This window comes from Eleutherodactylus coqui, chromosome 10 (assembly GCF_035609145.1).
Source record: "Eleutherodactylus coqui strain aEleCoq1 chromosome 10, aEleCoq1.hap1, whole genome shotgun sequence".
NCBI classification, from domain to species: domain Eukaryota; kingdom Metazoa; phylum Chordata; class Amphibia; order Anura; family Eleutherodactylidae; genus Eleutherodactylus; species Eleutherodactylus coqui.
The window spans coordinates 107,662,265-107,690,264 of record NC_089846.1 but is presented as its reverse complement, the minus strand read 5'-3'; the positions used below and the strand labels follow the sequence as shown (position 1 = coordinate 107,690,264).

Genomic DNA, 28,000 nt, shown 5'->3' with positions numbered 1-28,000 from the left:
TCAACCTCTTCTTTTAGCATTGCTGCTTTCCGATTGCCCTGTTATAATAAATCTCTATGGACTTTCATTGGCTGATTTTATGATAATTTTATCCATTACAGATGGTCTGACAGATTGCGTGGATCCTGATTGCTGCCAGCAAGCCAATTGCTTTTCCAGTCCTCTCTGTCAAGGTTCACCTGACCCATTAGACCTCATCCAGCAAAGCCAGCCACCCTTCTCCCAGCATCCTCCCAGACTTTTCTATGACCGCATTAGATTTCTTATTGGCAAAGACAGCACTCATATAATTCCTGGGGAAATTAGCCTCGACAGCAGGTTGGTATGGGATTTTACTCATATGACATCACCAAAAAGCATTGGCAATCTAGAATATTCCAACCAAAATATTTCATTTCAGTAAGTTTAGCAACAATGTATCGGATTAACAAATTATGATTTTTTTTTGCATTATCTCAACATTTTCCAGAATTGGTCTATGAATCATCTAAAATCACAAATTAATGTCATACTATTAGGAGATGTGTAGACAAAATTCATCTTACAATAATTACCTTTAATTATATATTACTTGCATATTGACCTCTCTCCATTCAGGCTCACAACCTATATTTACATATCTGTGTTTTTGAAGTATGAGAAAAAACTAGACTACCTAGAAAAAAAAACATGTAAACATGGGGAGAACATACAAACTCCTTTCAAATGTTGTCCTTGGTGGGAGTTGAACCTAAGACTGCAGTGCTGCAAGGGAACAGTGCTAATCACTGAGCAACCATGCTTAATGTGATCAGAGTCTACCCTTGGGATAATTTAATAACCCTTAACCCTTTCCAATCCAGTGTGGGCGCTTGTCTGAGAATAAGATTTCCCTGCATAGCTCCAATGTCTGACAATGGCCGACACATGTTTATAACAGTATGCAGAAAAGTCTATGAAATCGGAGCACTGTCCTACATACTGTTAGAAACATCTGTCGACCTTCGTCTGACATAGGAGCTGTACAAAAAAATCTTAATGTCGGACGAGGTCTAACAATGTATTGGAAATTGTTGATTTTCAAAAAATTGCTAAGAAAATCATCATGGCGGATCATTTTATGTGTTTCTGTTGAGTAATTCCAATGAATTCACAATAAATTCCAAAATAAATAAGAGATGGAGAGTGTGCCGGTGGCAGGGAAATTGATTGGAAAGGGTTAATTATATACAGAACTTATATATTATGCAATACTCTACATGACTCTACACTCTGGCATCTTGGTAAACATAAATTTTGGATGCACAACAACCACCAGTGAAATGCATATAAGACATCTGTATTATTCTCACATTAGAGCCTCGACGGAGCAGCGGAATGTAGTTCTGAGCTCTCGCTTACGACCTGAAGGTTACGGGTTTAATCCCTGAATTGTTCAGGTAGTCGGCTCAGCATTCCATCCTTTCTGGAAAATGAGTACCCAGCTTGCTGGGGGGGGGTAGGATGACTGGGGAAGGCAATGGCAAACCACCCAGTAAAAACAGTCTGCTCAGAAAAGGTTATGATGTGATGTCACCCTAGGAGTTGCTTGCACATCCTCAAAGAGGTCAATGAAGGACAGAAATAGTGATCTGTAGCAGAGACTCCATTGAATTAGACTACGGATCCATAAAACCATATTGAGCATTACCATACTTTCCAGCACTGTTTTCATGCAAAGTAATTGTAGTTTGAGTAGTGCTGTTATTGCTCATTCTTTACCTGCAGGTCAAATCATCTTAATATCTAAAGAATGGGAGTAGCTATAATGTGACCATATATAAGTTTGTCATTTTCCCCATAGAATAGTTTTATTTCCCAGGAGAGTGTGCTTGAAGAGGAGCTGTCCACTCTCTCCTGTCATGTCTGTTTTAGTAAATATGGGGATAATGTTTATACTTGTAGAGAGTTCCAACATGGCATAGGGAGTCTTAGGCCTCATGTCCACGAGGAAAATCAGGACCGCCGTGGATTCTCCATGCAGAATCCGCATCGGGTCCCTCCTGCCCCACGGACATGTGGCTGAAAATGAGAATAAACTCACCTTGTCAGGACGCTGCGTGTCTTCCCTCCGTCGCGGCTGGATCTTTTTTCCTCGGCCCAGCGGATAAGCTCGACACACCGGCGGCGTGTCGCGCGCATGCGCCGGACACATCCGCCGGGCCGAAGAAAGAAGATCCAGCCACGACGGAGGGAAGACCCACAGCGTCCGGACAGCTGAGTTTTAATTCAGGTACGGGTGTTCCGCGGATCCGGATGGCTTCCATAGGAGCCTGCGGGACACCCGCATGAAAAATGGAGCATGTCGCTGTTTTTTCCCGCACGCAGATCCGCGTCTGAAGGGAAAAATGACATCCGCAGGTATTTAACTACCTGCGGGCGTCCAATGCATCCCTATAGGGCGCGGATCCGCGTGCGGGAAAAACGCTGCGGATTTTAAATAATCTTTTCCCCATGGACATGAGGCCTAATAGAGTGAGTAAAAAATGCAGTAAATCCACATTAGCATCCATATTCACTGCAGGGCTTTTTGCGCACCCTGTTGATTGTGATAAAACTGGCATCACTTGGATTTTGAGATGGAATTACAGGCAAATTTAAGCCATTTTCAATTCTGTAAAAGCCTGCAGATTTTGGTATGGAATTTACAGTTGTTTTTTCGTGCTTCTTATGGTCTTATTCCACCTGTGGGAAAGGTTGCTTAATCAACAGTGATAGATAGACCTGCATGTACACTCTTTGTAAAAAAAAGAATCACGCATCCAGGAGTTGTCATTTTGATACAAAACTCGGCATGTAGTTACATCTCAGGCAGATATGCAAATGCTGAAAGATGTGTGATTAGCTGAAAAGCCTTGTGACCCGATACCCTAAAAGTGGTTCAACCCTTAGCCTATAAAAAGGCTCTCTGAGGCTACTCGTGTGTAGAACACCTCTTTTTCTGGTTTTGTAGAACTTGTTGACCACTAGACATGCCTATATGACCCAATCGAAGAGTTTAAAAGGGGGAGCGTTCTGAGAAGCTGGATCGTCGTATAAACAAATTGCTTGACACCTGGGCCATTCTAACCAGACTGTTAGGAAGTGTTGGGACCAGTGGATGCGTGAGGGCACACAAGGTGACCAGGCTCAGGACACCTTCAACAGACCACTAGTAGAGAAGATTGTCTAATAGTCCCAACGACCACAAGCAGCAGCAACTGTTGTCAACCATCAAGAGACAGGTGGCACCATTGTTATAGGCCCCTGTGTCTGTCGGAACCATTTGCAGGTACTTGGCTGAAGGACATTTGGTCACACGTTGCCCATTTGACTCCAATCCACTGTTGCCTCTGTTTGCAGTGCTGTCATGAATGATGAAACTGGACTGCAATAGAGTGTAACCAGGTTGTCTTTAGCGACAAATCTAGATTTCATATGGGCACTGACAACAGCAGTATTTCTGTCTGAAAACCCAGTGGGGAGCGCCTAAATAATGCATTTGCTCTGGAGCAGCACACTGCCCCCACTGCTGGTGTGTTGTCGCAGGGCCAGCGCATACAACAATTGGTCGCCCTTAGGCCTTAGTCAGACGGGCGTTTTTCCGCGCGATTTGCGCATGCGATTCGCGCATATATAGAACCAATGGTTCGCTATGGTATCGGTCACATGTCCGCTTTTTATGCGGATATGCGATAAATTATAGGACACGACGATTCGCAGATCGCGCCTATCTGCGTTCGGCGTTTTATGTGCGCACCAAAATCATTTTTTTCGCCGGCCAGTCTAAGTTTCATGCGCATTTTGATGCGCACGGCGATTTTTCTCCGGTCAGACGGGCGTTTTGCTGCGACGATTAACGCGGCTAGGTGCAGATTTTTCCGGTGATTTTTCGCCTCCAGTCACGCGATTTGCGCATGCGCATGCGACATGCGATGCGCAAATCAAGCGAAAAAACACCCGTCTGACTAAGGCCTCAGTAGTAGTACAAGGGATAATGACAGCTTAGAGATATGTTCAAGACATCCTACAGCTATATGTGTTGTCTCTCATGGCAGCTTCCAAGAGGCATTTTCTAGCAGTATAATACTCGGTCGCACAGTTGTCACAGGAATGTCCCCATAACATTGTTACATTTGTGTGGCTTGCCTGGTCACCGGGTTTATCACCAATAAAACATGTATGGGACTATTTGGGTTGCCAACTAAGCCTATGAGTTTGCACGATTAAGAGGTTCAGTCACAGCAAATGTGGATCAATATTCTGCAGGATACCATATGGAACCTGTATGCCTCCATACCCTCACGTATAACATCTTGTATCCCCGCTAGAGGTGGCCCAACAGGGTACTAGAGCCTCCATGCCTACCTGTATCACATTTTGTATCTAAGCTAGAGGCAGTCCAACAGGGTACTAAAGCCTCCATGCCTGCCTGTATCACATCTTGTATCCAAGCTAGAGGTGGTACAACAGCATACTAGAGCCTTCATGCCTGCCCGTATCACAACTTGTATCCAATCTAGAAGCAGTACAACAGGGTACTAGAGCGTCCATGCCTGCCGCATCACATCTTGTTTCCAAGCTACAGGCGGTACAAAAGGGTTCTAGAGCCTCCCTTCTAGTGTTCAGTTTTCCACAATAAATTCTCAAATTGTGAATGGTATCTAAAGGCCGTTTTACCCAAGACGATTATCGTTCTCTGGCAGGGCATCCCATGTAACAGCATGCTGAAACTGCAGCTTAAAATCCGAACAACACATCGTTCGGTGTAAACAGCAGCTGTTCAGTATTGAACGGCTGCTGCTTACAGTGAACGGAGAGGGGTGGGAAGAGAGCGTCTCCCTCCGGCCGCCCCGCCCCCTGCTGGCCGCGCTGTCAGCGATCCAGCGATGCTCACTTCTGTGCAGAGCGAGAATCACAGGGTCGAGTGTCGGGCTTCGTTATGTGTAAAAGGACCCTTACTGAACAAAAAAGCCTTTGCCAGATGAATGCATGAAGGAATCCGAACTTCTGCTCTATATTCTGTCCGGTCATGTGCACATGAATAGACATATGTTTTATTTATCAGCGATGGCCAATTCCTTCCACTATGCATTGCAATATACAGAGCAAATATTGCAGACAAATGATACTTCGATTACATTTCCAATTATAATTTATATCCATGTGCTTAGCTCTGCGTTGTTTAGTGTTGGTGTCTTACACGGGAGGACAGCGCATAAATAATACGGGACACATCCCCAATGAAAGAGCAACTCTATTCAACTTACAGTTTAATCTTTAACTGGAAATGTCTAATATATATACTCTAATGTGGTGCATCGCATGAAAATAGTCTACTTTCCATAATCATCACAGGAAAAAAATCAATGGAGAGAAGAAATGCTGCTTATGCAATGCAAATAAATACATTTATAGTGCGGTAGATAGCGAGACACTTTAATGCAGATGCACATAGAATATGAAATCTCACCCATCTTATGAATGTTGTAACTCAGCATGGAATGTAAAATATGGGATCCAAGGCAAGTCTGTGTTCACAAGGTATGAATGATAGCAAATAAAATAAATGCATCAAGGAGCGCCAAGATAATGCAAAGAATAATGATGGCTGTGATGGATTTATCACAGGAACTTGGGCATTGCTTTAGATGTGGAATATTAAACAGTGCAACGGAAAGGCGGTTGGAAACAGGGAGCAAAACAAATGAGCCAAGCCATAAAATAATGGACGGATTATGTCTACGGGTTCACAGTGTGGTTCTGGACACCAAAGGTTATATTGTACATACTCACATCTGCGGACTTCTGTAGTTGGAAGCATCTGGAGCATATATATAGTCATTTCTGCAAGAATGCACAGTCTAGTATTTGGAAAACCCATCAAGGCTATTATTTTTTTAGTTCCAATAGCCTTGTAGGTTAGAAGGCCCTGGAATCAATAAAAAACTAATTTAATATATATGAGAAAACATTACAGTCTAACACATGTATGAGAAGGTTTCGGCTTCACTGAACTAGGCATTAGGAAGGTTGTTAAATTCAGATTTGAGGCATTCACTGGTGTATAGAGGTGTTATCTTTTCATATCTGACAGATAATGGCAGAATAATTATCTCCTAGAACTCCCACTCTTGGTGCTGCTTTGCTACACAAATGTATTGCAATACGAAGGTAATTCATCAGGGAGAAGAGGGGGAGCGGATACGAGTTTTGTGCTAAATTTATGTGCATTTACCCATCTTCCATAGCTCTCTATGTGCAGAAGCTGCTCTTGATATTTATAGTTTTAGATGTTTTTTAATATCATATTCAAGTACAAATCACTTGAAATTCATTAAAGAAATGTGTACTTTGCAATCAAAGTCCCCGAGCTTCTGCGTTGTCTGAAGTCACGTCATGTTTTTCGGCTTTTATCGAGTCAAGACCAAGATGGGGCAAGGGGTTGGCTAGAGTGTCTTGGGGCTAAGGCACAATTTATGGATTTTTTTAAATAAGTAAGGTTCTGTTTTTAATTTTTTTTACCAGTCCGTGTTTTTATGTATAGATGAGAATGCTAGGGATGGTTGCAAAGAGGTGCAGCCCGTGGCTTTGGTTGCCCAAGCATAGCTCCTCTGTTTGCTCTCAGACACTTTCCCAGGGTATATTCTACAATTTCTGTAGTGTATTGCTGCTTCACACAAACTCCTCGGAGGCCGTCCACATAAAAATTAAATTGTCATTGGATATTATTAAAACAAAAAAAATTCTAGTTGAATGGCCAACTTAATGGTGATCGTACACATTACATAGAGATCAGCTGAACCCCCCTGGTTGGGACATCTGAACAATCATCTAATTTGTATGGTCACTTTCTGACAATGGCAGATGTTGAGGGAGATTAGAATCAGGCAGCTGGATTCCAACTACCGATCCTTTTGTTATCGGGAGACAAGTCACCTCAAAAAACTTTGGTAGTGACTAGAGATGAGCGAACGTACTCGGATAAGCACTACTCGTCCGAGTAATGTGCCTTATCCGAGTACCGCTGTACTCGTGCTGAAAGATTTGGGGCGCTCCGCTGCTGACAGGTGAGTCGCAGCTGGGAGCGGGGCAGAGCGGGCGGGAGAGAAGGAGAGAAAGATCTCCCCTCTGTTCCTCCCCGCTCTCCCCTGCAGCTCCCCGCTCCGCAGCGCATCCCGAATCTTTCAGCACGAGTACAGCGGTACTCGGATAAGGCACATTACTCGGACGAGTAGTGCTTATCCGAGTACGTTCGCTCATCTCTAGTAGTGACTTTCTCCCTTTGTGCGTACAAAACACATGCACGCTAAGTTTATGTAAGGGGGTGTTGGCTGATGAACCTGTCTCAGCTAACGGCTATATAATGTGTGTGGGCATCTCAGGACCTACTGAATTAGGATGACATAGAACAGATCTGCTATCTTAAGGTACCTTCACATGGTACCACTGTCCATACCAGCGACTGTTGCTCCTGTGCCTTATACAGGAGCGATAGTCACTCAAGTGCATGGTGGCAGAGCAGCCGGAGACTGTTCCAGCCCACCGGCCTCCATTCACAGTAAACAGGAGTCGCTCAAAGATTGAGTGGCTCCTGTTTACTCAGCCCAACAATTGATTGTTTTTTAGTTCTGCTAAAAACCAAACAGCTCCAACAAGTTGGCGATTTGTCACTCAGTGCCCAGTTAATGGCCCTGTGTACACGGGATGACTATTGTCCGAATTTACTGTCTCCAGATGCAGGATTTTTATTACAGCAATCATAGCTGTTATCATCAAAATTTCCTCTGACTTGAAAAGCAGATAAATAGGATGGATAATGAGATTCTATCTCTCCTTGCGCTCTGTCTCTGCGTCGCAGCAGTTCTGGCAGTATTGCCACATTGGTATAATATTCATGAACCAGAAGCTAATAGACAGGCATTAAAAACAGCCAATCATAAGGCTAAATTCCCTGTGGCTGCCCTGTTGTGTAATCTGGTTTCTCCTGTCAATAGTAATATATTAGATTATATTTTTGGGAAATTTAGAATCATGCCGTTTTTATGTAAATTACCCCCAATGCCAAGGGGTACCATTTACACAAATGTAACAGAAGTGTTAGACATATCAACAGTGTTTTTAATTCTAAAAGAAATATTAAACTGTTACGGCATTTGAGATCCAACGTTGCAGCTCACGACGGGCTTCGCTTTGCATTATCTAGCAACAGAAATGGACCAGTAGAGTCAGTTCTCGAAAGAATTCACGTTGTATGGGGTCATACTTTCTGTGGAGTTTTATAGATAAGGAAATGTTGCAACAGAGCTCATTTAATATGAACGTAATAGTAAAATTAGGTTATTATAGCCTCGCTCAAAATCTAGCCAGATCTTCTCTCCAGGATTGCATTAGACCTGTAGGGAAGAGTCGTAGAATCTAATCAGATTTGTAAGGTAACAGAATGAAGATTCTTGTTAGATTAAATCATTATTTCCATGGGGTATCTATTGAAAGCCTTTAAGCTGATCATATAATTTGTCCAATTTCCTTCAACACTCTTCGTCTTCCTTTGTAATTGTTTCAATATGTACTAGATCGGATTATGTTGTAACAACATTCAGATTTTATTTCCATTTTTCTTTGGTCCTGTTACAATTTCTTGGCATAGTAGAGTATTTTATTGAGGTTTTTATGGAAGTTCCTTATACAGTCTTAAGTTGACCATTCTGGTGTTTTTTACTGGAGCATATGTAGAAAAAAAGCATAAAAGGAATATTATACTCTTTACATAGAACATCATACCCCTGTATGGCCATACCTGTATTCTTCTCATTGAATAGTGAAGCACAGGACATAGTCATATATACCAGTAGTCTTTACGACTTGCATATACCCTGTTTCCCTGAAAATAAGACATACCCTGAAAATAAGACATAGCATGATTTTCCAGAATTTTTGAAGATGCAAAATGATTTTTCAGGCTTTTTGAGGATGCTTGAAATATAAGCCCTACTCCAAAATTAAGCCCTGCTAACAGTTAATTTAAAAAGTCAATTTAAATAGTGTCCAGGCAGCTATACATGTAAAAAAGTTAAACCTTTTTGAACAAAAATTTATATAAGACACTGTCTAATTTTCAGGGGAAACACGGTATTGTTAAGGTATACACAATAGGTATATATTTGTAACATAAGTTAACTAATAAACTGCTGCATGTTCTACATACAATGTAAACGTTTAATCTAATTTGAGAATATGCTTTGTTTCTGAAGCTTAAAGGAGATGTCCCGCGCCGAAACGGGTTTTTTTTTTTTTAACCCCCCCCCCCGTTCGGCGCGAGACAACCCCGATGCAGGGGTTAAAAAAACCACCCGCACAGCGCTTACCTGAATCCCGGCGGTCCGGTGACTTCAATACTTACCGCTGAAGATGGCCGCCGGGATCTTCTACCTTCGTGGACCGCAGGGCTTCTGTGCGGTCCACTGCCGATTCCAGCCTCCTGATTGGCTGGAATCGGCACGTGACGGGGCGGAGCTACACGGAGCCCCTCTCTGGCACGAGCGGCTCCATAGAAGAAAGCTGAAGACCCGGACTGCGCAAGCGCGGCTAATTTGGCCATCGGAGGCCAAAAATTAGTCGGCTCCATGGAGACGAGGACGCCAGCAACGGAGCAGGTAAGTATAAAACTTTTTATAACTTCTGTATGGCTCATAATTAATGCACAATGTACATTACAAAGTGCATTATTATGGCCATACAGAAGTGTATAGACCCACTTGCTGCCTCGGGACATCTCCTTTAACTATTGCGTACAGTCAGCCTTGCTGTAGATGTCCTGTTCATTCTAATAGGAGCTGTTCAGGGTGCTGAAGAGCAAGAGGCCAAAGTACATGATCTGTTAGAGAGTACCTGTACTTTCAGAAAACTTTTGACATGTCATAGAGAGTCATATCAAAAGTATTCATTAATGGGGGTCCCGCTGCTGAAACCCTGCTGATCTCTAGAATAAGTGATGTGCCCCCTCGGCTACGTTTGCTTGTTTTCGGCTGCTTCCGAGAGGTTCTATGCACCTCTATGAGGCCATTTTCAGCTGCCAGAAGCAGCCGAAAACTAATCATAAACCTTAATAATATATTAAAGATCTATAAAATTTCTAAAAACTGTTAATAATACCCTTTTTCTTTCTTTCTTTCCTTCTCTCAGTCGTGCCTGTGTAGTTCGAGGTCAAGTGGTAGCCATAGATGGGACACCATTGGTAGGTGTCAATGTCAGCTTTGTGCATCACAATGACTATGGATATACAATCAGTCGCCAAGATGGAAGGTACAAGTCTCGTTGACCATTTTTTTAAATTAATATTAAACATTTCTATTAAAATGTCGATATCTCTTATACATACAGCCAATCCTGTCCTACAGAAGTTTTATCATGAGGTTATTTTTAAGTATATATTAGTCACATAGCATATAACACCTTGGAGAAGTCTAGGCTTGGCTTACACTTACATATTTTTATCCTAAGGTAGAATTCATTTGCTAATCAATTGTGAAAATCACTGAGAAATAAGCACCATTTGATATAATGAGGAACGAATTGTTGATATGAAGGTGTAAACAGTCTAAGCAGCCTCCGGTACTTCAGCATTGACTACATATCTACATACACATAAAGTATTTTTAGTACCCTCGTATACATTACGAACTAACGCTTGTATTTATTATAGCATATTGAGTTGCTGCAGGTTTTGATCATCCCCATGCCATAATTTTGGATTTCTCCTATAAAAATCAGTGGAAAGTTTTGTTAGGTATTCTAAGAAATAGTCCTGCATTAAGTTCATTATTGACTTGTGACAGAAGCCAACCCAACAAAATTTCACTAGGGCAAAAGAACCTTCATTTTCCACCGAGGCCATTTTAAGTTGCATTATTTGTCTGCAACACTATTTTAATGTCAAGCTATCTTCTTTTTATTACTTTACCATCAAATTCTAATCATTTATCTCAATTTATACAGCACTATATCTCAATACTGGTGTCCTATATTGAAATAACAGAAGCGTATTTAAATAGGAAGGCATGGATGTCTACATGAAGATATTATCCATGGGCCCCTAGGGGTCCCAGAACATGGATTTCAATTTTGTATTGTGGCCCCTGTAAGGGATAGAGAGTAAAACCCAATTGCAAAGTTGAAGAGTGGCATGTGAGAAGCAGAAATCTGCTTTCTATGTCTCTCCAAGTCCAATGAGACCACTGCTATGGCTGACGAAAAGCGTACTTGAAGTGGCCTCCTTCTGCAATAATACATGCATGAAGCTATTTGACAGGTCCGCCCAGAGCTGAGTCTATTATTGTGGGACCGTGTTAGTGAATGGTAAAGTGCCGATTTAGTCTAGATGCAAAGCACATTACTAGAAAGAGCAGGATCCAATCAAAGGACAATGCAAATTTCAGCGTGAATGTGTGGGTTGGAATTTGACGCTATTGTCTCCTTGGACCTGTGTTCATTCCAGACACTCTTAATGGGGATCAGTAACTGAATCTCCTGCGAGTGATCAAGTGATGGTGGGTGACTTCCTGGGTTATCTGCCCCTATTATGGCAGAAGGAGATCACTACAAGTATGTTTTTCTTACTTCAGCCATAGCATTGGTTCCATGGGACTTGGAGAAATGCACAAAACGGATATCTGCTTCTCACATGCTACTCTTGAAATTGGGGTTTAATCTCTACTTCTTATAGGGGCCACAACACAAATGTGAAACCCATGTTCGGGGCCCCAAGGGTCTGTGCACCATATCATTGTGTAGTCCATCCATGCCTTCCTATTCAAGTATATTATTGTTATTTCAGTATAGGGCATCAGTATTCAGACAGAGCGCTAGTGCAGTCTTCTTGACTATATCCTGTATTGTCTATCAATCAGAAGCAGACATCTTCTCTTTTATGTGTCGGTATAGAGGATTTGTAGGTATTTGAAACAGATCAAATCATGTGTGGGGAGTGTTTCCTCAAAATTAGAATAAGAACTTCTGTACGTTGTCTAATATAGATTCACTATACTTCCCATAAAGACTTCATACAGTGCTCTTTACATGGACCCTAAGTATGTAACACCATAGCAAATGTTGTCAGCTTCATTCATTGTATCTTGTTCTCTTTCATCCTTTTAGTTTTGACCTTGTCACTCTTGGTGGCATATCTATCACTTTACTGTTTGAAAGATCACCCTTCATTGCTGTGAAGAGGACATTGTGGCTACCTTGGAATAAATTCATTGTGGTTGACAAGGTGGTGATGCAGAGGTCGGAGACTGAGTCCACACTATGTGATGATATGAGTAGTTTTATCAACCCAAATCCAGTTGTTCTTCCTTCACCATTAACAACGTTTGCTGGATCATGTTCACAAAGAGGGCCTGTCATCCCTGAACTCCAGGTATGTTACTCTCAAATATACCTTATATATGCCTACCTGGACATGAGATTCACTTAGGATTAAGTGTATTCACTTAATTTATTAGGTTTATTAAGTATGAATTCCCTCCATGTAACTAAATGTGTTCCAAAACCCTTAGATTTATTTTTTGTGTCTCATAGGTAGTTGCCCTAGTCATCCTTGTTACTAAGCAACAGTCTTGGTGAAATGTTAAATAAGGATTTGACCACGAACCATGACACTTATGATTAAACTGTGTCCAGGGATGGATTACTTCCAGTAATGAGGCAGTCTGCACTAGTCCCAATAGCCTAGGCTATGACCTCCCAGAAGATGACAGTGTAACAATTGCTCTATTATTTCTTGTATTCTCGATTGGATACTTTCCAAAGGTTGTTACTAAATTTCCTTGTAACAAAAAGTATCACTTGGATTTAATACGCTCTAAACAAAATGGTTACTCTTTCTACTGGGACCCTAATAACCTCTATGAAGAAGACATCGAGTTACTAAAAGCTTGATCAAGGCCAGCCTTAGGTTGACTGGTGCACTTTGAAGTATCTTTTATTAGTGTCCCTTCACCATTATGAATCATAAACTTTCCACGTAATACAAAATTACAACGTGCAAATAACACTATTGTAAGGTCTTTAAAGGGAACCTATCAGAATTTTCTCCCCTACAAAACTAACTACAAGGATAGACCAGGCCAACACCATCTCTTCTGGCTGGAACTTTTTTGAATAAGCCCGCTCACCTCGGAAGCTGAGTACCCACGTCATCTTCAGAGTACTTTAATTTCTCATGCCTGTACTGGAAGTTTGCAGACCAGCACATGTACTAATGATGGTTCTCATAAGCACATACACCGGTCCTCAAAAGCTAACACTAAATTCCCCAGTCTGCCCAATAGTTAGTTTAGTAGGGTAGAAAACGCTGACAGGTTTCCTTTAGATAATACCAACACTTTTCTAAAGAACACTTCACAGTCAGTAAGCTAGACAATGTAGTGGCATCCTGTGCCCGCAGTCGTAAGTTCAAGGTTGCAAGTATCAAACCCACTGATGTTCCCTTCAGTGACTGTACAGGTCGCACATTCATAAAGCCACCACTGAGCTCGGTAATATCATGCCACATGACAGATCATGTTTGATTTCTGGTGTTGGCTGGTTTTAATCCCAGAACCAAGGAAGCGAGGCAGCCAAGATCTTATTAGGCTTTTGGTTTCGAAAAAGAGAATTCTGTAAGAACAATGGCCTCATGTCTTTTGTTACTGTATTTACTATGTAGAATACTATTCTGCAGTATATATAGTCTGATTCCAGAAAAGCTCAAGGGGCTAAGATTGAGAGCTTGTACATCATTTATAATTTCTACATTCACTCATTAACATCTGCAGTAGATTTCTAGTGTTACGATTGAATAGCATTGAATTTGAGACTCCAACCATGAATTGAAAGCTTATTGAGAATTGGGTTAATTTGCCTATGCTTTGCATAATTAGAATAAGGATAGAAAAAAACAGTCACTAGGAATAAAAATAGAAAAAAATAGTCTGTTAATATTAGATTGGTAGGAGTCTTAAGCTCTGCTTGAAGTGTGCCCTTTATTATTTACCAAGCACAGCTCTGTGCCTGATATGTAGAGGGATTTGCCTTCATTCCTCAAAGAGAGCTTCAGATAGTGATGCGGGGAATGATGGGTGTGTTGGGCAGGCATGGATACAGCATTCTAGTTCATGATGCTCCATGGGAATGAGATCTGGACTTTAGTCTGGACAATGAAGTTTGCAGACATTCTGCTTCTTAAACCAAGCCTCAATACTGCAAGCTGTAAGACATGGTGCGTGGTCATTTTGGCAGAGACACAGAACTGTACCAAAGTATTTCCAAAGGGTAGGCAATGCTACATTGTCTAGAATGTTTCTGTACCCATTATCATTGAGAGTGGACTTCAATGTAACCAATTGCCCTAGTCCTTCCCAGCAGAAACATCCTCCTACCATAACAGAGCCACATTCAAACTTCACTCTTGGGATGATGCAGTAGCATAGAAACTGCTCTTTAGATAACCACCACACCTAAGTGTGGCCATCCAAACAGAAGATGGTGTGCAATGATTCATCTGTCCACAAGACTTGCTTGCACTCATTTACAGTCCAAGAACGATGCTCCAAGCACCATCACAGGCACCTCTGTGCATTCACTGCTTTGATGTTGGGCTTGTGTGCAGCTGATCGTCCATGGTAACCCTTCGCATGAAGTTCACTACAGATGGTTCTAGTGCTAATGGATGTTCCAATGGCCTGTGAGACCTCCTCAGCAAGTGTTTTGGCAGACAATATGCGTGATGCCTTCACCACTCATACAAGTCTTTGTTGTCCATGTTCTGTCAGTTTACGATGACTTCCTGAATATGGGTACACTGCACACAGCCGGTGTTTTCCATTTCTGAACAACATTTCCTACAGTAGACTTTAGTAGGCCCAAAAGTGGTGCAATCTCCGACCTCCATACCCAGTTGGAAGTCTGTCAACTCTTCACTTCATGACATTCTGATGGTTTCTATACTGGGATATGCCTGTGCAATACTCTCCTTTATACCTAATGCTTACACATCCGATTTGCATATCCTCCCCACCTGCAGCTTGCCATTTCAGTGCATCTATTTTTTTATATTGAATACATCGTGGGACATTTACAGAGCAATTTATGCCAAAAGTCTGTCCCACTTGCACAAAAATATAGCAACTTTTCTGCTTTTGTGATAAGTGGGAATAATTTATCAGGAGGAAACATGGCTACCTCAGACCAACACATTTTTGCATAATTTATGCAAGAAACTGACATAAATAATACTAGAATTCTATGCCAGTTCCTAACTGGTGTAGCTATCTGTGTTGGCACACAGGAGCTAAGATGTGCCTAATATGTGAAGGGGCATGCTCTTCTTCATATACCATATTAGTCTCATCATGCGAAAACTATATTAAGGAAGGCACTAAAAATGCTGTTGTTAGTAAATTTCTCCCTTTTTGAGTGCATGACATTATTTATAACTAAGCTGCAATATAAATTATGTTTTTTTCAGAGATTCCTACACCAAATTTCTTTGTTTACTAGTGAATTGTCTTTACTGTATTTTGTATGAATTTTCGTCTCAGCCTTATAACTACAAATAACACTCTAGCTCTTACCGATGAATCTTGGAGAAAACCATAGAACTGTGCAATCCTTGAGCTTGACCCCTAAGATTTACTTCATGCAGGCTTAATATACAGTACATCCTCTTATTTTGACACACTTATTGCTTCTTCCCTTTTATCATCTCCACAGTCAATAACATAAATCTTGGCCGCTGCATCTAGCCACAAATACATCTACCTACTTTTCATCTAGACCAGATGCTAACTTACGGAACACAGCCAATCTCATAGTTATTTTTTTATCCCTGCTATCTAATTTATTTTCTTATAGTGCACACATGTAACTAGGACACGTTAGTATGTATACACAGAGCAATCAGCCATAACATTAAACCACTAGCAATATTGTCTAGGTTCACTTTGAACTGTTGGGTAATCAACTCCACAAGACGTTGAAGGTGTCCTGTGGTATCTGACATGAAGGCGTTCATAGTGCATACTTTTGAAGTTTGGCCGCTTTAGGAACATTTTAAGAAATGCATTGGAAAAATGATTGTGATAAACTTAGAATAATTACTATGTCTTTATTAGAAGATCAGCACCATTTATGCTTCATCAGAAGGTACGCTCCATTGTTATGACAGGTGTATCTTCTAATCACATATATCACATATATCATGGGTCACATATATCACTGATGGCAGCACTCCAATCCAAACCTTACATAGAAAATATAGTTACATGGACCTTTAGTCACCCATATGCAACATTTCAACCTTACATTATGCTGGGCCACCTATTGGATGGCAGCATTCCTTCATATCAATGTCAGACCCTTTATACACGTCTTTACAACAATGATTAGGAATAGGAAACCAAGCCAGAAAATGATGTACAGACATCTGTTTCGGGGTGTTTCCCTTCATCAGTGTACAGTAGGTTTCTGGTTTAGCAGCTGAGAGGACTGCAATGTGGGTCAGGAGGGGTGTCATGTCTCCTTAAGGAGAGGTAGTAATTCCATCTTCCTTATTTGCATAAATTACCCAGAGGAGCTTGCATGGCCTTATAAGTCTCCTCACTGACCTTCTAGGTGTGTCCACACCCCTTTTAGGTGCTCTCCTTGAGGAGAGACTATGCCATTCCCCTACCCACTCACCCCACGGTGTCTCCACACATTTTTTGGGTGCTCTCCCTAAGGAGACACGACATTCCTTCTAAACCTTACTTTTGGCTTGAAAAAGTCCCTAGTATAAGGTTGAAGTGGTGTACGCGGGTGAACAAAGATCATTGCTATTTTCAATCTAAGAAATGGAGTTGTACCATAATTTGTAAAAAAAATATATATATACAGATTATTATTTTTCACAAAAAGCAGTACAACACAAGCAGAAGATCACAGCTTGATAGTTTATCTTCATAGCTCATCGGGAGCCACTGAACAACCTAGGATGATGTTATGTGTGCATAAAATGCCTGCAGAGCCCAGCAGTTCTGGTCTTTTGTAATTGACAGATATTAATTTGTTCGTGTTTAATTGTTAGAAGTGAGGGTCAAAATCTTTAGGCACGGCACCCAATGTGTTGATTATCACTAGGACCACAACTGCCTACTTGTGCAAGAGTCGCTGTATGCTGACCTTCAAATCTTCATATTTGGGCATTTTCTCTTGCTTTTTCTCATGGACCCTGCCATAACCAGGTATAGCCTACGAGCCACACCCTTTACTCCTCAATGATGGTCACATTTGTCTGCTTGTACACAGAAATCCCACTGAATGTTTACTGCTTCATTTTGAAGCACTTTTTCGGGCTTCGTTGTGGACATATGGTAGTTTTTGCAGATTATTATAAGTAGTAGTATTATTATTAGTATTGTGTCTTATTTAAATTAGCCAAAATAACATAATCCTATTGGATTCTTCTCTAAGTGTATTTATTGCTCAAAAGACTAAGAACCTTAAAAAAATAGCTTATGCCCCATTTAGTACACATTTGCCTAGATTTACAAAGAAGTGTACATTTTGAGATTAAGAAGCTAAATTGTGGTTTAGGGTGGCTTCACACGAGCGTGTTTTTGCGCGTACATAGGTGCGCACCCATGTACGTGCAAAAACACGCGTGACTGCAGGTCCGTGCATTATTTTCAATGGAGCCGCGGCTGCTGCCAGCAGCCTAATTGAAAACAATGGTCTGCCGGCACCCCTGCATTCCTTTTCAGGGAAGGGCTTTACATATAAGCCCTTCCCTAAAAAAAGAAACATTTTAGTGTAAAAAAATAAATAAATAAAAAATAAACTTACCTGTCCGCCGCTACCATGACCCCTGCAGGGATGTAGAACACATCTACTGCATGCGGCAGATGCTTCCTTCATCCCCACTAGTTAAAAGAATTTCCTGCTGCTGCATCTTCCACATCTGTGACAGATGCAGCAGAAAAATGAATGACGGGCGAGAGCTGCCTGTGATTGGCTGAGCCAATCACATTCAGCTATTTCAGCAGGCGGGGATTTTAAATCCCTGCCTACTGATAGATCAGCACCACAGTGCAGGGGACAGCAGGAGAAGACACGGCTGTGCCCCGGCAGCTGAAGGGAGGTGAGTATCTATTTTTTTTTGTTTTTTAAACCACTTTTACTGGATTTTCAGGGAAGGGCTTGTATTTAAAGCCCTCTCCTGAAATCAATTGCCGGCAGCAGAATCCTCTACCGCAGCTGACGTGTGTCAGCTCTGGTAGAGAATTGAAGAATTCCTCTGCTGCATCTGCCACAGATGTGGCAGATGTAGCAGCAGGGAATTCTTTTAACTAGTGGGGATGAAGGAAACATCTGCCGCATGCAGCAGATGTGTTCTTCATCCCCGCAGGGGACACAGCAGCAGCGGACAGGTAAGTTTTTTGTTTTTTTTTACACTAAAATTTTTCTTTTTCAGGTAAGGGCTTATATGTAAAGCCCTTCCCTGAAAAAGAATGCAGGGGTGTCGGCAGACCATTGTTTTCAATAGAGCCACCGGCAGCAGCCGCGGCTCCATTGAAAACAATGCGTTCATTCCCTATTGTGCACGCATGTCCTATCTTTGCAGGCACACGCCTGTAAAGTACGGACATGTGCACACACCATAGGGAATGCATTGTTGCAAACAGAAGCGTGTTTTTCTGCATGCGTATGCACGCACAAAAACACGCACGTGTGAAGCCACCCTTAGGGCTTAAACACTTGGACATGTTTTTGTCCCGTTACGCGGCCATGGTTTCCTTTTCATTTTTTGGGATTCTTGCCTGTTAGTAGTACAGGCGAGAAAAGATAGGCTTGTCTATATGTGACCAGTGATGTCAGCCCATCATATTGTAATGGAAAGCAGTAGATGTATGGACTGCCAGGTCAATGAAATAATTAGGCTTTTTCCTATCTGTGATGAAGACTGCCGTATATTTACAAAGAAATAGATTGCTAAATCCCAATAAAGTAAAGCCATTGGCATTTGTGTTCATTGTCATTTAACCTCGCACCTTACCGCTCAAACACTAAAAGAAGAACGGCGTTTTGGCTTCAGTCAGTTTTGTACAACTGCCTTAATGGACACACAGTGCTGTAATAGACTTTAAAAATTCATGGGATGGACATAGTGAGATGGAAAAAGTTAGAACACAAGAAAATAAAAGAGGTCAACAAATTGTACAGCAAATTGGGGTTATGTGGACAGCAAGGTCCAGGTTTTTGTGCTCAGTCTAGTATGACAAAACAAGAGAGTGCTTTGTTACGGCAAAATCAAATGGGGTCAGCTGCAACTCTGCAAGCAGCCGCCATACTATAATGCAGTCACATATCACTAACAGAATGGAAATACTGCTCTGCGGTACATAGATTTTCATGCTCAGGTCATGTATAGTTATACAACAATATATATGTTTTGATACATGCCAGTGATCTATCTATCTATCTTTCTATCTATCTATCTATCTATCTTTCTATCTATCTATCTATCTATCTTTCTATCTATCTCATATCTATCTTTCTATCTAATCATCTATCTATCTATGCATCTATCTATCTCATGTCTATATCTATCTATCTATCTATCTATCTATCTATCTATCTATCTATCTATCTATCTATCTATCTCATATCTATGTATGCATCTATCTATCTATCTACCTCATATATCTATCTATGCATCTATCTATCTCATATCTATCTATCTATCTCATATCTATCTATCTATGCATCTATCTATCTCATATCTATATCTATCTATCTTCTTCTATCTATCTATGCATCTATCTATCTATCTATCTCATATCTATATCTATCTTCTTCTATCTATCTATGCATCTATCTATTTATCTATATATGCATCTATCTATCTATCTCATATCTATATCTACCTATCTTATATCTGCTGTGTCACCAACTGCAGGTGACACTAAAAAAGGTTCATTAAGGTGCATTAAACACTTGAAAAGTTCTATCTTTTCATGTATTTCTAATATGAAGAAATCAGCTTTACTTTTGAGCCACTCTTTTTGGATCCAACTGTATATTGCATACAGTATATTGTAGTGCATTAGACTGGCGCACTCCGTTAGCAGTGTAGAACGCCACAGTGTGCTATGTTAATTGCTGTACTTTTAAAGCCTGCTACATTAGTATGAAATATTTTACAATGAGATATACAGAGGCATATTAAAAAAAATTGGGCAGGAGTTAGCATTAAGGGTGTGGCCACTTGTGGCCTTACAGATTTACTATACTTTATGCCAGGCACTGGCATTATTATGGTAGCTCATAGTTGGCATAGATTTCAGATATGACGCACAGAGGCCTGAAGATGCACCAAATGTATAAAGAGGTCTGTGCACGTTAATACATTTGACGCAATTCATGTTAGAGAAATCTCTACTTAGGCCCAATGTACATGGGGGGATTTGCATGACGGAATCTGGAGCAGGCGTCAGCCTCTTTGGTTCCACAGCAAATACCTTCCATAGCATTCTATGGAAAAGCGCTTTTTCCTACACACGAGCAGAAATCAACTGCGATTTTCCACTCGTGGAGGAACAATTGCAGCATGCTCTATTTTTGAGTGGAGTCCTTAAGCCTTTATTAACCCTTTGCAATCCAATTTTGGATTCAGGGTTTCCAAGGGGGTTTTCTCTTTCTGCCATTATACAATGGCGCCATCTGCTGGCTAGAGCCAGTATTGCGGTATTGGACATGCTGGAGAGGCCCCTGACAACACAGCAACCAGTAGTATACAGTAAGAATACCCTGCCGGACGTCTTCCAACATCGGAAGCTTTACAGCATTCAATCAGAATGTCTTTAGACGTCAGACGGTGGATTGAAAAGGGTTAAGTGCATCTATGAAATGCAACATTTTCATATTTACATGGTTTTTAATTTTAGTTGTTTACCTTTTGTTGTTGTAATATTAGGTATAACGTACATTGCAAAGTAAATCCTCACCATGATCCAGACAACTAATATGCAAGTAAACTAGCTGCATTATTTTCGTGTGTACCTGTATATACCTGATCTGACACTGAACATGGAGAGATGCCACTGCATTCTGGGCAAGACAGTTACTGAAGCAACTATCGGATGCTCAGCTACCATAGTGCACTTGTCTTATTCTAATTAACTGAAATATGTGCAAGAAACTTGCTGGGTGTCGGATTGTTGTCTTGGAAACTGTCTTGCTCAGTGTACAGTGGCGTCTCTTCATGTCAGATGGGGTAGGAGAGTATTACTGCACAACCCTTTTATTTACACATTTTATGTCATTTTTCATAACATTTGTAATATCACGTGAGCTCATACCTGTGATTGTAAGCGATGACATAAAGCTAGGGAGAATGAGAACCGACTTAAAGGACAACTAAATGTCTGATTTAGAACACATAGTGGATGATGGTAGAGGATTAGACGTTTGGCAATATAATGCTCTCTGAACCACTCTAACCTGACTTAAGAGGAGTAACCATCCTGAAAAGGGCGACCCCACTGCTGTAAAGTAGTGGAGACCAACTTTTTGGACCAACATGGGCCAGAAACAATTGAACAGCAAAACACTAAGCACTAGAGATGAGCGAGCACCAAAATGCTCGGGTGCTCATTACTCGAGCCGAGCTTTTTGTAATGCTCAAGAGCTTGTTTAGAGTAACAAACCCCATTGAAGTCAATGGGAGCCTCGAGCATTTTTCAATAGAGCCGCGGCATGTGTGCCAACTCTGGACCATCTTTCCAGGTGGACACATAATAGAAACAGCAAGTGGCGCTTTTCTAACAATAGTCCCAGAATATCAGGGGCTAGAACCATTTTTTAATAAGTGTAAATACAAAAATGTCTAATTATGGACTGAATTTAACTATAAACCATATTTTTCACAGGTCAACTAATTTAAGCTTATGTATGAGGCTCCTCAGCAGCTGTAGTAACTCTCGTTGGCTTTTTTTCTTAATGACCAAAAAGAGGTTCTTAAAATAAAAAACTCTACTGAAAAAAGCAGATTGTAGAGTATTTAATCATAGCAAATTGTATTATCTTTATCTTCTTTAAGTTTCATTAACCAACTAACCGTCCTTTTAGATGAGCCGATTACCATTTGAACGAGCAAACTAGCAAGTGACATCACTGCTAGCCAGTTCGCTCTTATGCAGTCTGTTTAGACAGGTAGATACATTGTTGGCTCATTCAAACGAGAGTCATTCAGTCTTTCATATTTGCTCTCTAACTGGATGAAAGGGAATGAACAAGCGCTTCTTAAACCAAATGATGACTGAACGAGCCAATGATGATTTTTATGCTGCATAAAATGAACAATGAATGAAAAGTGAATTATTGTTCATCGTTCAGACATTGGCTTGCGTTTAGACTGAACAATTACATTTACTTTCACTCATTTGATCCATTTTTTTGATGATAATCGTTCCGTCTAAAAGCACCTAAAGTTGTTCTTTATAATAAAAATTTCATAGGATCATGGAATGGTAGAGTTGGAAGGGACCTACAGGGTCATCAGGTCCAACCTCCTGCTCAGTGTAGGATTCACTAAACAATTCCAGACAGATATTTGTCCAGCCTTTGCTTGAAGACTTCCATTGAAGGAGAACTCACCACCTCCCGTGGCAACCTGTTCCACTCATTGATCACCCTCACTGCCAGAAAGTTTTTTCTAATATCTAATTTGTGTCTCCTCCCTTTCAGTTTCATCCCATTGCTTCTAGTCTTTCCTTGTGCAAGTAAAGAATAGGGCTGATCCCTCTGCACTGTGACAGCCCTTCAGATATTTAATAATTTTCAGTAACTTACACCATTTGATAATCTGGCACCTGGCCGTATAAAAGGAGCCTTACTATCTAATGTCAGCACTACATGATGATTTCTCTAACATTGTTTTCCTTGTACTTTGCAGATAGTACAAGAAGAAATTCAAATGCCCTCCAGTTTTCTGAAACTTAGCTACCTGAGCAGCAGAACATTGGGCTATAAGAGTCTCATACATATTATCCTCACCCACGCAACCATCCCTATTGGACTAAGTAAAGTACATCTAATTGTGGCAGTGGAAGGACGACTTGTGCAGAAATGGTTTCCTGCTGCTATTAACTTGGTTTATACCTTTGCCTGGAATAAAACGGATATTTATGGCCAGAAAGTATCCGGTCTCTCTGAAGCGCTGGGTATGTTTTCTTTCATTTATCTTCATATTTATACTCAAAAGGAAATTTAAAGCTTTTTCTTGTAATGTTCTTTGAATATGTTCAGTTTACAAAATGCCCTTGAAATTGCTGACCAGAAATAGAAATCTATGTTTATCTATGAATAACTAAGTCTAAGGACATTCTCCATGAAGGGCTGTTTCTATGATCCCATTCTCTGTGTGCTTAGTGCATTGAAGTAAGGTACCAAACCAACAATTTGACATTTGTCAACTGAATCACAGTCTGTTTTTGTTTGGTGGTATCAAGAGCATCATAGGACATCAATCTCTTCTGCTTCTACTGTTCATCTGGGTAATAGTAGATCCCCTTATAGCTTAGGTGTTGGACCATGGATGATGAATAGATTTATTTAGGGTATCATCAGACCTACTGTTTAAATCAGGATTTCTGCATTAAATATATAGGGCATTGTATATATTTTCTAATGTGGTATTTTTAAAATTTCCCTTTTCTACGTTAAAGAAAAATTGTGAAATACTGTCGTTTTCACATTGGCCTATGAGCTCTTGCATCAGCCTTATGCTTCCCATTCTGAAGAGACTTACGTTGGATGCTGTGAAACAATTCTCAGAACAGTTGTTCACAGAGCCGAGCAGCTCAGACAATCAGAAACTGACAATAGATAAGGAAAATAGGTTTCATTATAGGGATTTACTTAATAAAAAATATACATGATACATTCACTGTAAAAGGAACAGGAATAAAACCAGAATAAATAAAAAGTTCCAGCTCTCCAAGGGTTTTGGAAACGATGAGGTAAATGGATGAAGAATAGCTAAATTAATTTTTATGTCGGCTACCGTGTGGGATAAATTACAAAATATTTTAATTGAGCCATCACGAACACGGCAATGTCTATATGTATTTTTTTGTTAATTGTTTTGTGTAGGGATTTTTTTAAATTTACAGTGGATTTTTTTGTGAACTTTTTTGAACTTTCCTTTGACATTATTTTTTAGTCCCTCACGGGGACTTGAATATACAATTGTTGAATCACTAGCATAGTACATAGTACACTTCTGTAATGCAGTATACTTTGCATATGCTCTCAGCCAATCGGACTCCGCCAGAGGCAGGATCTAATAGGCTGAAATACCTGGCAGACACAGGCCTTTGTCAGGCCTCTTGTTGCCATGGTAACCCATTGGCAAATTACAATCGCATTGTAGGGTCCAGATTAGCGACAGGTGGAGCTTCCTCCTCCATCACCCAACTCTATGCGGCGATTGCTATTGATCATGGCATGGAGAGGGTTAAACAGGCGAGAACTAAAATTTCTTCAATCCTGGCAATTACAATCACATTGCAAGATCTGGGTTAATGACAGGGGAGCTTCCTCCTCCATCACCCAATTCTATGCGGCGATTGCTATTGATCATGGCATGGAAATGGTTAAACAATCGGGAACCAAATCTTCTTCAATCCCAGCTGTTACAGTAGACACCCGAGCATCTGACCTGATCTTGATAGATTGCAGGAGCTTTAAGCCGATGCGTGGGTTTAAAGCCCAGCACCCAGCGCAGTATATTTACTTGGTCACTAAATGCTTAAATTATAAATTACAAGTTATTCTGAATCTTTTACCATAAAACTATATATCAATCTGCTCAGTTCCTCCTGCTCTACAACTTGCTGCCCACGTCTAGGACTCTATGTACAACCTGATAACTTTCCTTTAGACATCCAATATTCTTCCCTGGGAAACTGGGTTCTACTGATTGGGTAATGTGCTTGGATAGATCAGTGGCAAAAGAAGACCTGGCCACCAAAGAACATGATGGCTGATGGATATCACACAACTGAAAGCAATGCAAAATGAAAAACATGGAGGGAGCTCGCCTTTAGGGTCACTGAGGGCCGTGAACGGCTAAACAGCTAACACCAACAACAGCCCATCATGATATAAAAACATGTTGGCCAAACAAGGTTCTCTGTATAGGCAGATGATTGAGCAGCCACTATATATGCCCATTTATTTCAATAGATTATCAGACATATTTATTTCCTCTATACTAAGATATACATACATTTTATTTAACGCTCTGAATGAGAGTGGTCCCATTAGTGAGAACCCACATGAGTTGCTTCAGAAAAGGGGATCTTGTAGTCCCAAATATGTACTAACATTAAATAAAATATTACATTCGGTGGATAAAAATCTGTCTTGGTCATGTGATAGGCACATGACTGCTTAATTTGTTACTGGTTACAACTTTTATAATGATATTGTTTTTATGATACCACTGTAACTTTAATGAACCACTGTATCCATCACAAGACCAGGACAGATTATTATGTACTGGAAGTAAGCAGTGAAGGTTCCCATTCAATGACTCCAAGCAGAAATATTGAAAATAAAGAGGAATTAATGCAGAAAATATATTGGAAAAACTGCATAACTTTTCATTCTCTGAGAAGTAACTTTTAGATGTTAACCCTTTGCAATCCAATTTTGGATTCAGGGTTTCCTAGGGGGCTTTCTCTTTTTTTCATTATACAATGGCGCCATCAGCTACTTCGGTATGTGACATGCTGGAGAGGCCCCCAACAATAGAGCGGCAAGTAATATACAGTAAGAATACCCTGCCGGACGTCTTCCGATATCAGAGCTGTACAGCCTTCAATCAGAATGTCTTCAGACATCAGACAATGGATTGGAAAGGGTTAATAGCCCTTAAAGAAATATACAAAAGGGGTACTATAATTACCTATTATTCTACAAATAACACAGTGTTACACAGATAATAATACAGTATAATACTCCTTTAACAGCTCTGGTTTATAAGAATGATATAGGTATTTGAAATGTTGCTCAGTTTATACTATTTAAGGGGGGGTTCCATCGGAAATAATGCAGATCTTTTGAGATTGAACAGGGTTGATTGCACCAAAATTTTTATCTGAGATCAACAAGAGTTGATCTAAGAAAAAGTAGAAAAATGTTGCATCAACACGGTTTAGCCCGTGATCTTGGTTTAAATCTAGTTTCAATTTTAATCCCCCGATTTTGGTGGATAAAACTATTAGAACGTAGTTTAGCAGACAAAATCCAAGTTGGTGAACTCGGCTGATAGCCTCATAGGCTTTTTCTGGGTGGTGAAATTACCTCCACCTTTGATACTGGTAGCAGCCATGTTTTTACTACTTCTATCAATGCTGGGAATATGGATATGAATGCTGGAAAGATCACTTGACTACAGTCACTAATCATCGTGCACAATATGTTTCTTCTAGGTCCAACCTTTGATTGCAGATCAAGTAAACTTGGTTTTGAAAATCTTAGATCAAAAAGTATCAGTGCAACACTTTTTCCTTAAACCACGTTCAACAGCTGATCGTAGTTTAGCTAAACCTGGATCAACAGCATGGTTGATTCAACCAGGTCTAAGTGGTTCATTGCTTTCACAACAATGCTACAACAGTTTCTGAGTGAACCTCACATTTCACCTGAGCTCCTCCAGAGTTGGGTTGCACACCAAAGTGACTGTTGGCTATTGCCCATCCTGCTGATTCACTCTGGGTCTCTGAAAGGCAACTCCCTGCAACAGTTTGCACCAATACACCACACATAGGGCGCACTAGTCACTTAGAATTTAGTATGGATGCTGCTCTGCATCTTTTTCGGTCCTCATGGCTGCTATGCAACTATCTTTCTTGGATGCTCAATGCACAGCTGCGAGTGTGCAGCATAAACATTACACAATGCTTTGCACACTCCCAAGTCATAGTGTGACTAGCAAAGTTCCAATTAAAGTCATTGTCAGAAAAGAGCTCTGTCTCCTTAAGGGATCACTCAGCTCAACCTTTTACAGCAGTAATGCTAGGTGTACACTTAGTACACTTGTAACTTCAACACCTGTAAATATTTGTAAATACAGTGCAACACTCGAACCTTCCCTTTCTTATACAGGAGGTGGGAAGACTCACTATTACTTAAAGTTGTAGCCAACAACACACTTAGTTAGATCCTGTCTCCATTTGACCACAAGAGTAGTCACCTGATTCGACTTGGGTCAACAGGCCTCAGGGCAACCAGCTTATCACTAAATGTTGGTCACTCCAACTCTAGGCTAGTTCCTCCACATCCCACACTGACCCAGGATTGGCTCTCAAAGTCTCCTAGGGCTAATTGCACCAACCATGCTGTTGATCAAGATTTTGTTAAACTGCAATCAGCTGTTGAACTTGGTTTAAGGAAAAAGTATTGCACCAATGTTTTTGATCAAAGATTTGCAAAACAAAGTTCACTTGATCTGGGATCAAAGCTTCTACCTAGATGAAAAATATTGTGCATGTTGATTGGTCACTGTAGTCAGTTGATCTTCCCAGCATTCATAGCAAAAACATGGCTGCTACGAACAGCAAATATGATTGTAATTTCACCACCCAGGAAAATCCTATCGGGCTATTAACCAAGTCTGCCATCTTGGATTTTGGCTGCTAAACTAAGTTCAACTTGTTTGATCTGCCAAAATTGGAGGATCAAAACTTTGGTGCCACTTGCCCTCAGTCTTTTCACCAGCTCACGGGCTTGCCTCAGTGACTCTCAAGTTTTGCTGCACCCACCAATAACTAGTCTTTCGACCTGTCTCGTGGTGGCTGAAGGTGGTATTCACTGCACATCTCCAATCATACATTCCCAGTCTCTCCACCTCAGCATGCAGCCTAAAGGTAAATTTCACAGTGGTTGCACTCAGGTATACTGGCTAAGTGCACCC

General features: G+C 40.7%; 1 protein-coding gene across 1 annotated transcript in view; it reads left to right on the top strand.

Moving 5' to 3' along the window:
* TENM1 (teneurin transmembrane protein 1) overlaps positions 1 to 28,000 on the top strand; it is a 616,814-nt gene that overhangs the window by 439,199 nt on the left and 149,615 nt on the right. The window contains exons 16-19 of the mRNA XM_066581697.1: positions 102 to 318; positions 10,183 to 10,302; positions 12,154 to 12,418; positions 22,973 to 23,240. Of these exons, the coding sequence (XP_066437794.1) occupies positions 102 to 318; positions 10,183 to 10,302; positions 12,154 to 12,418; positions 22,973 to 23,240 (870 nt within the window). The remainder of the gene's footprint in view (positions 1 to 101; positions 319 to 10,182; positions 10,303 to 12,153; positions 12,419 to 22,972; positions 23,241 to 28,000) is intronic.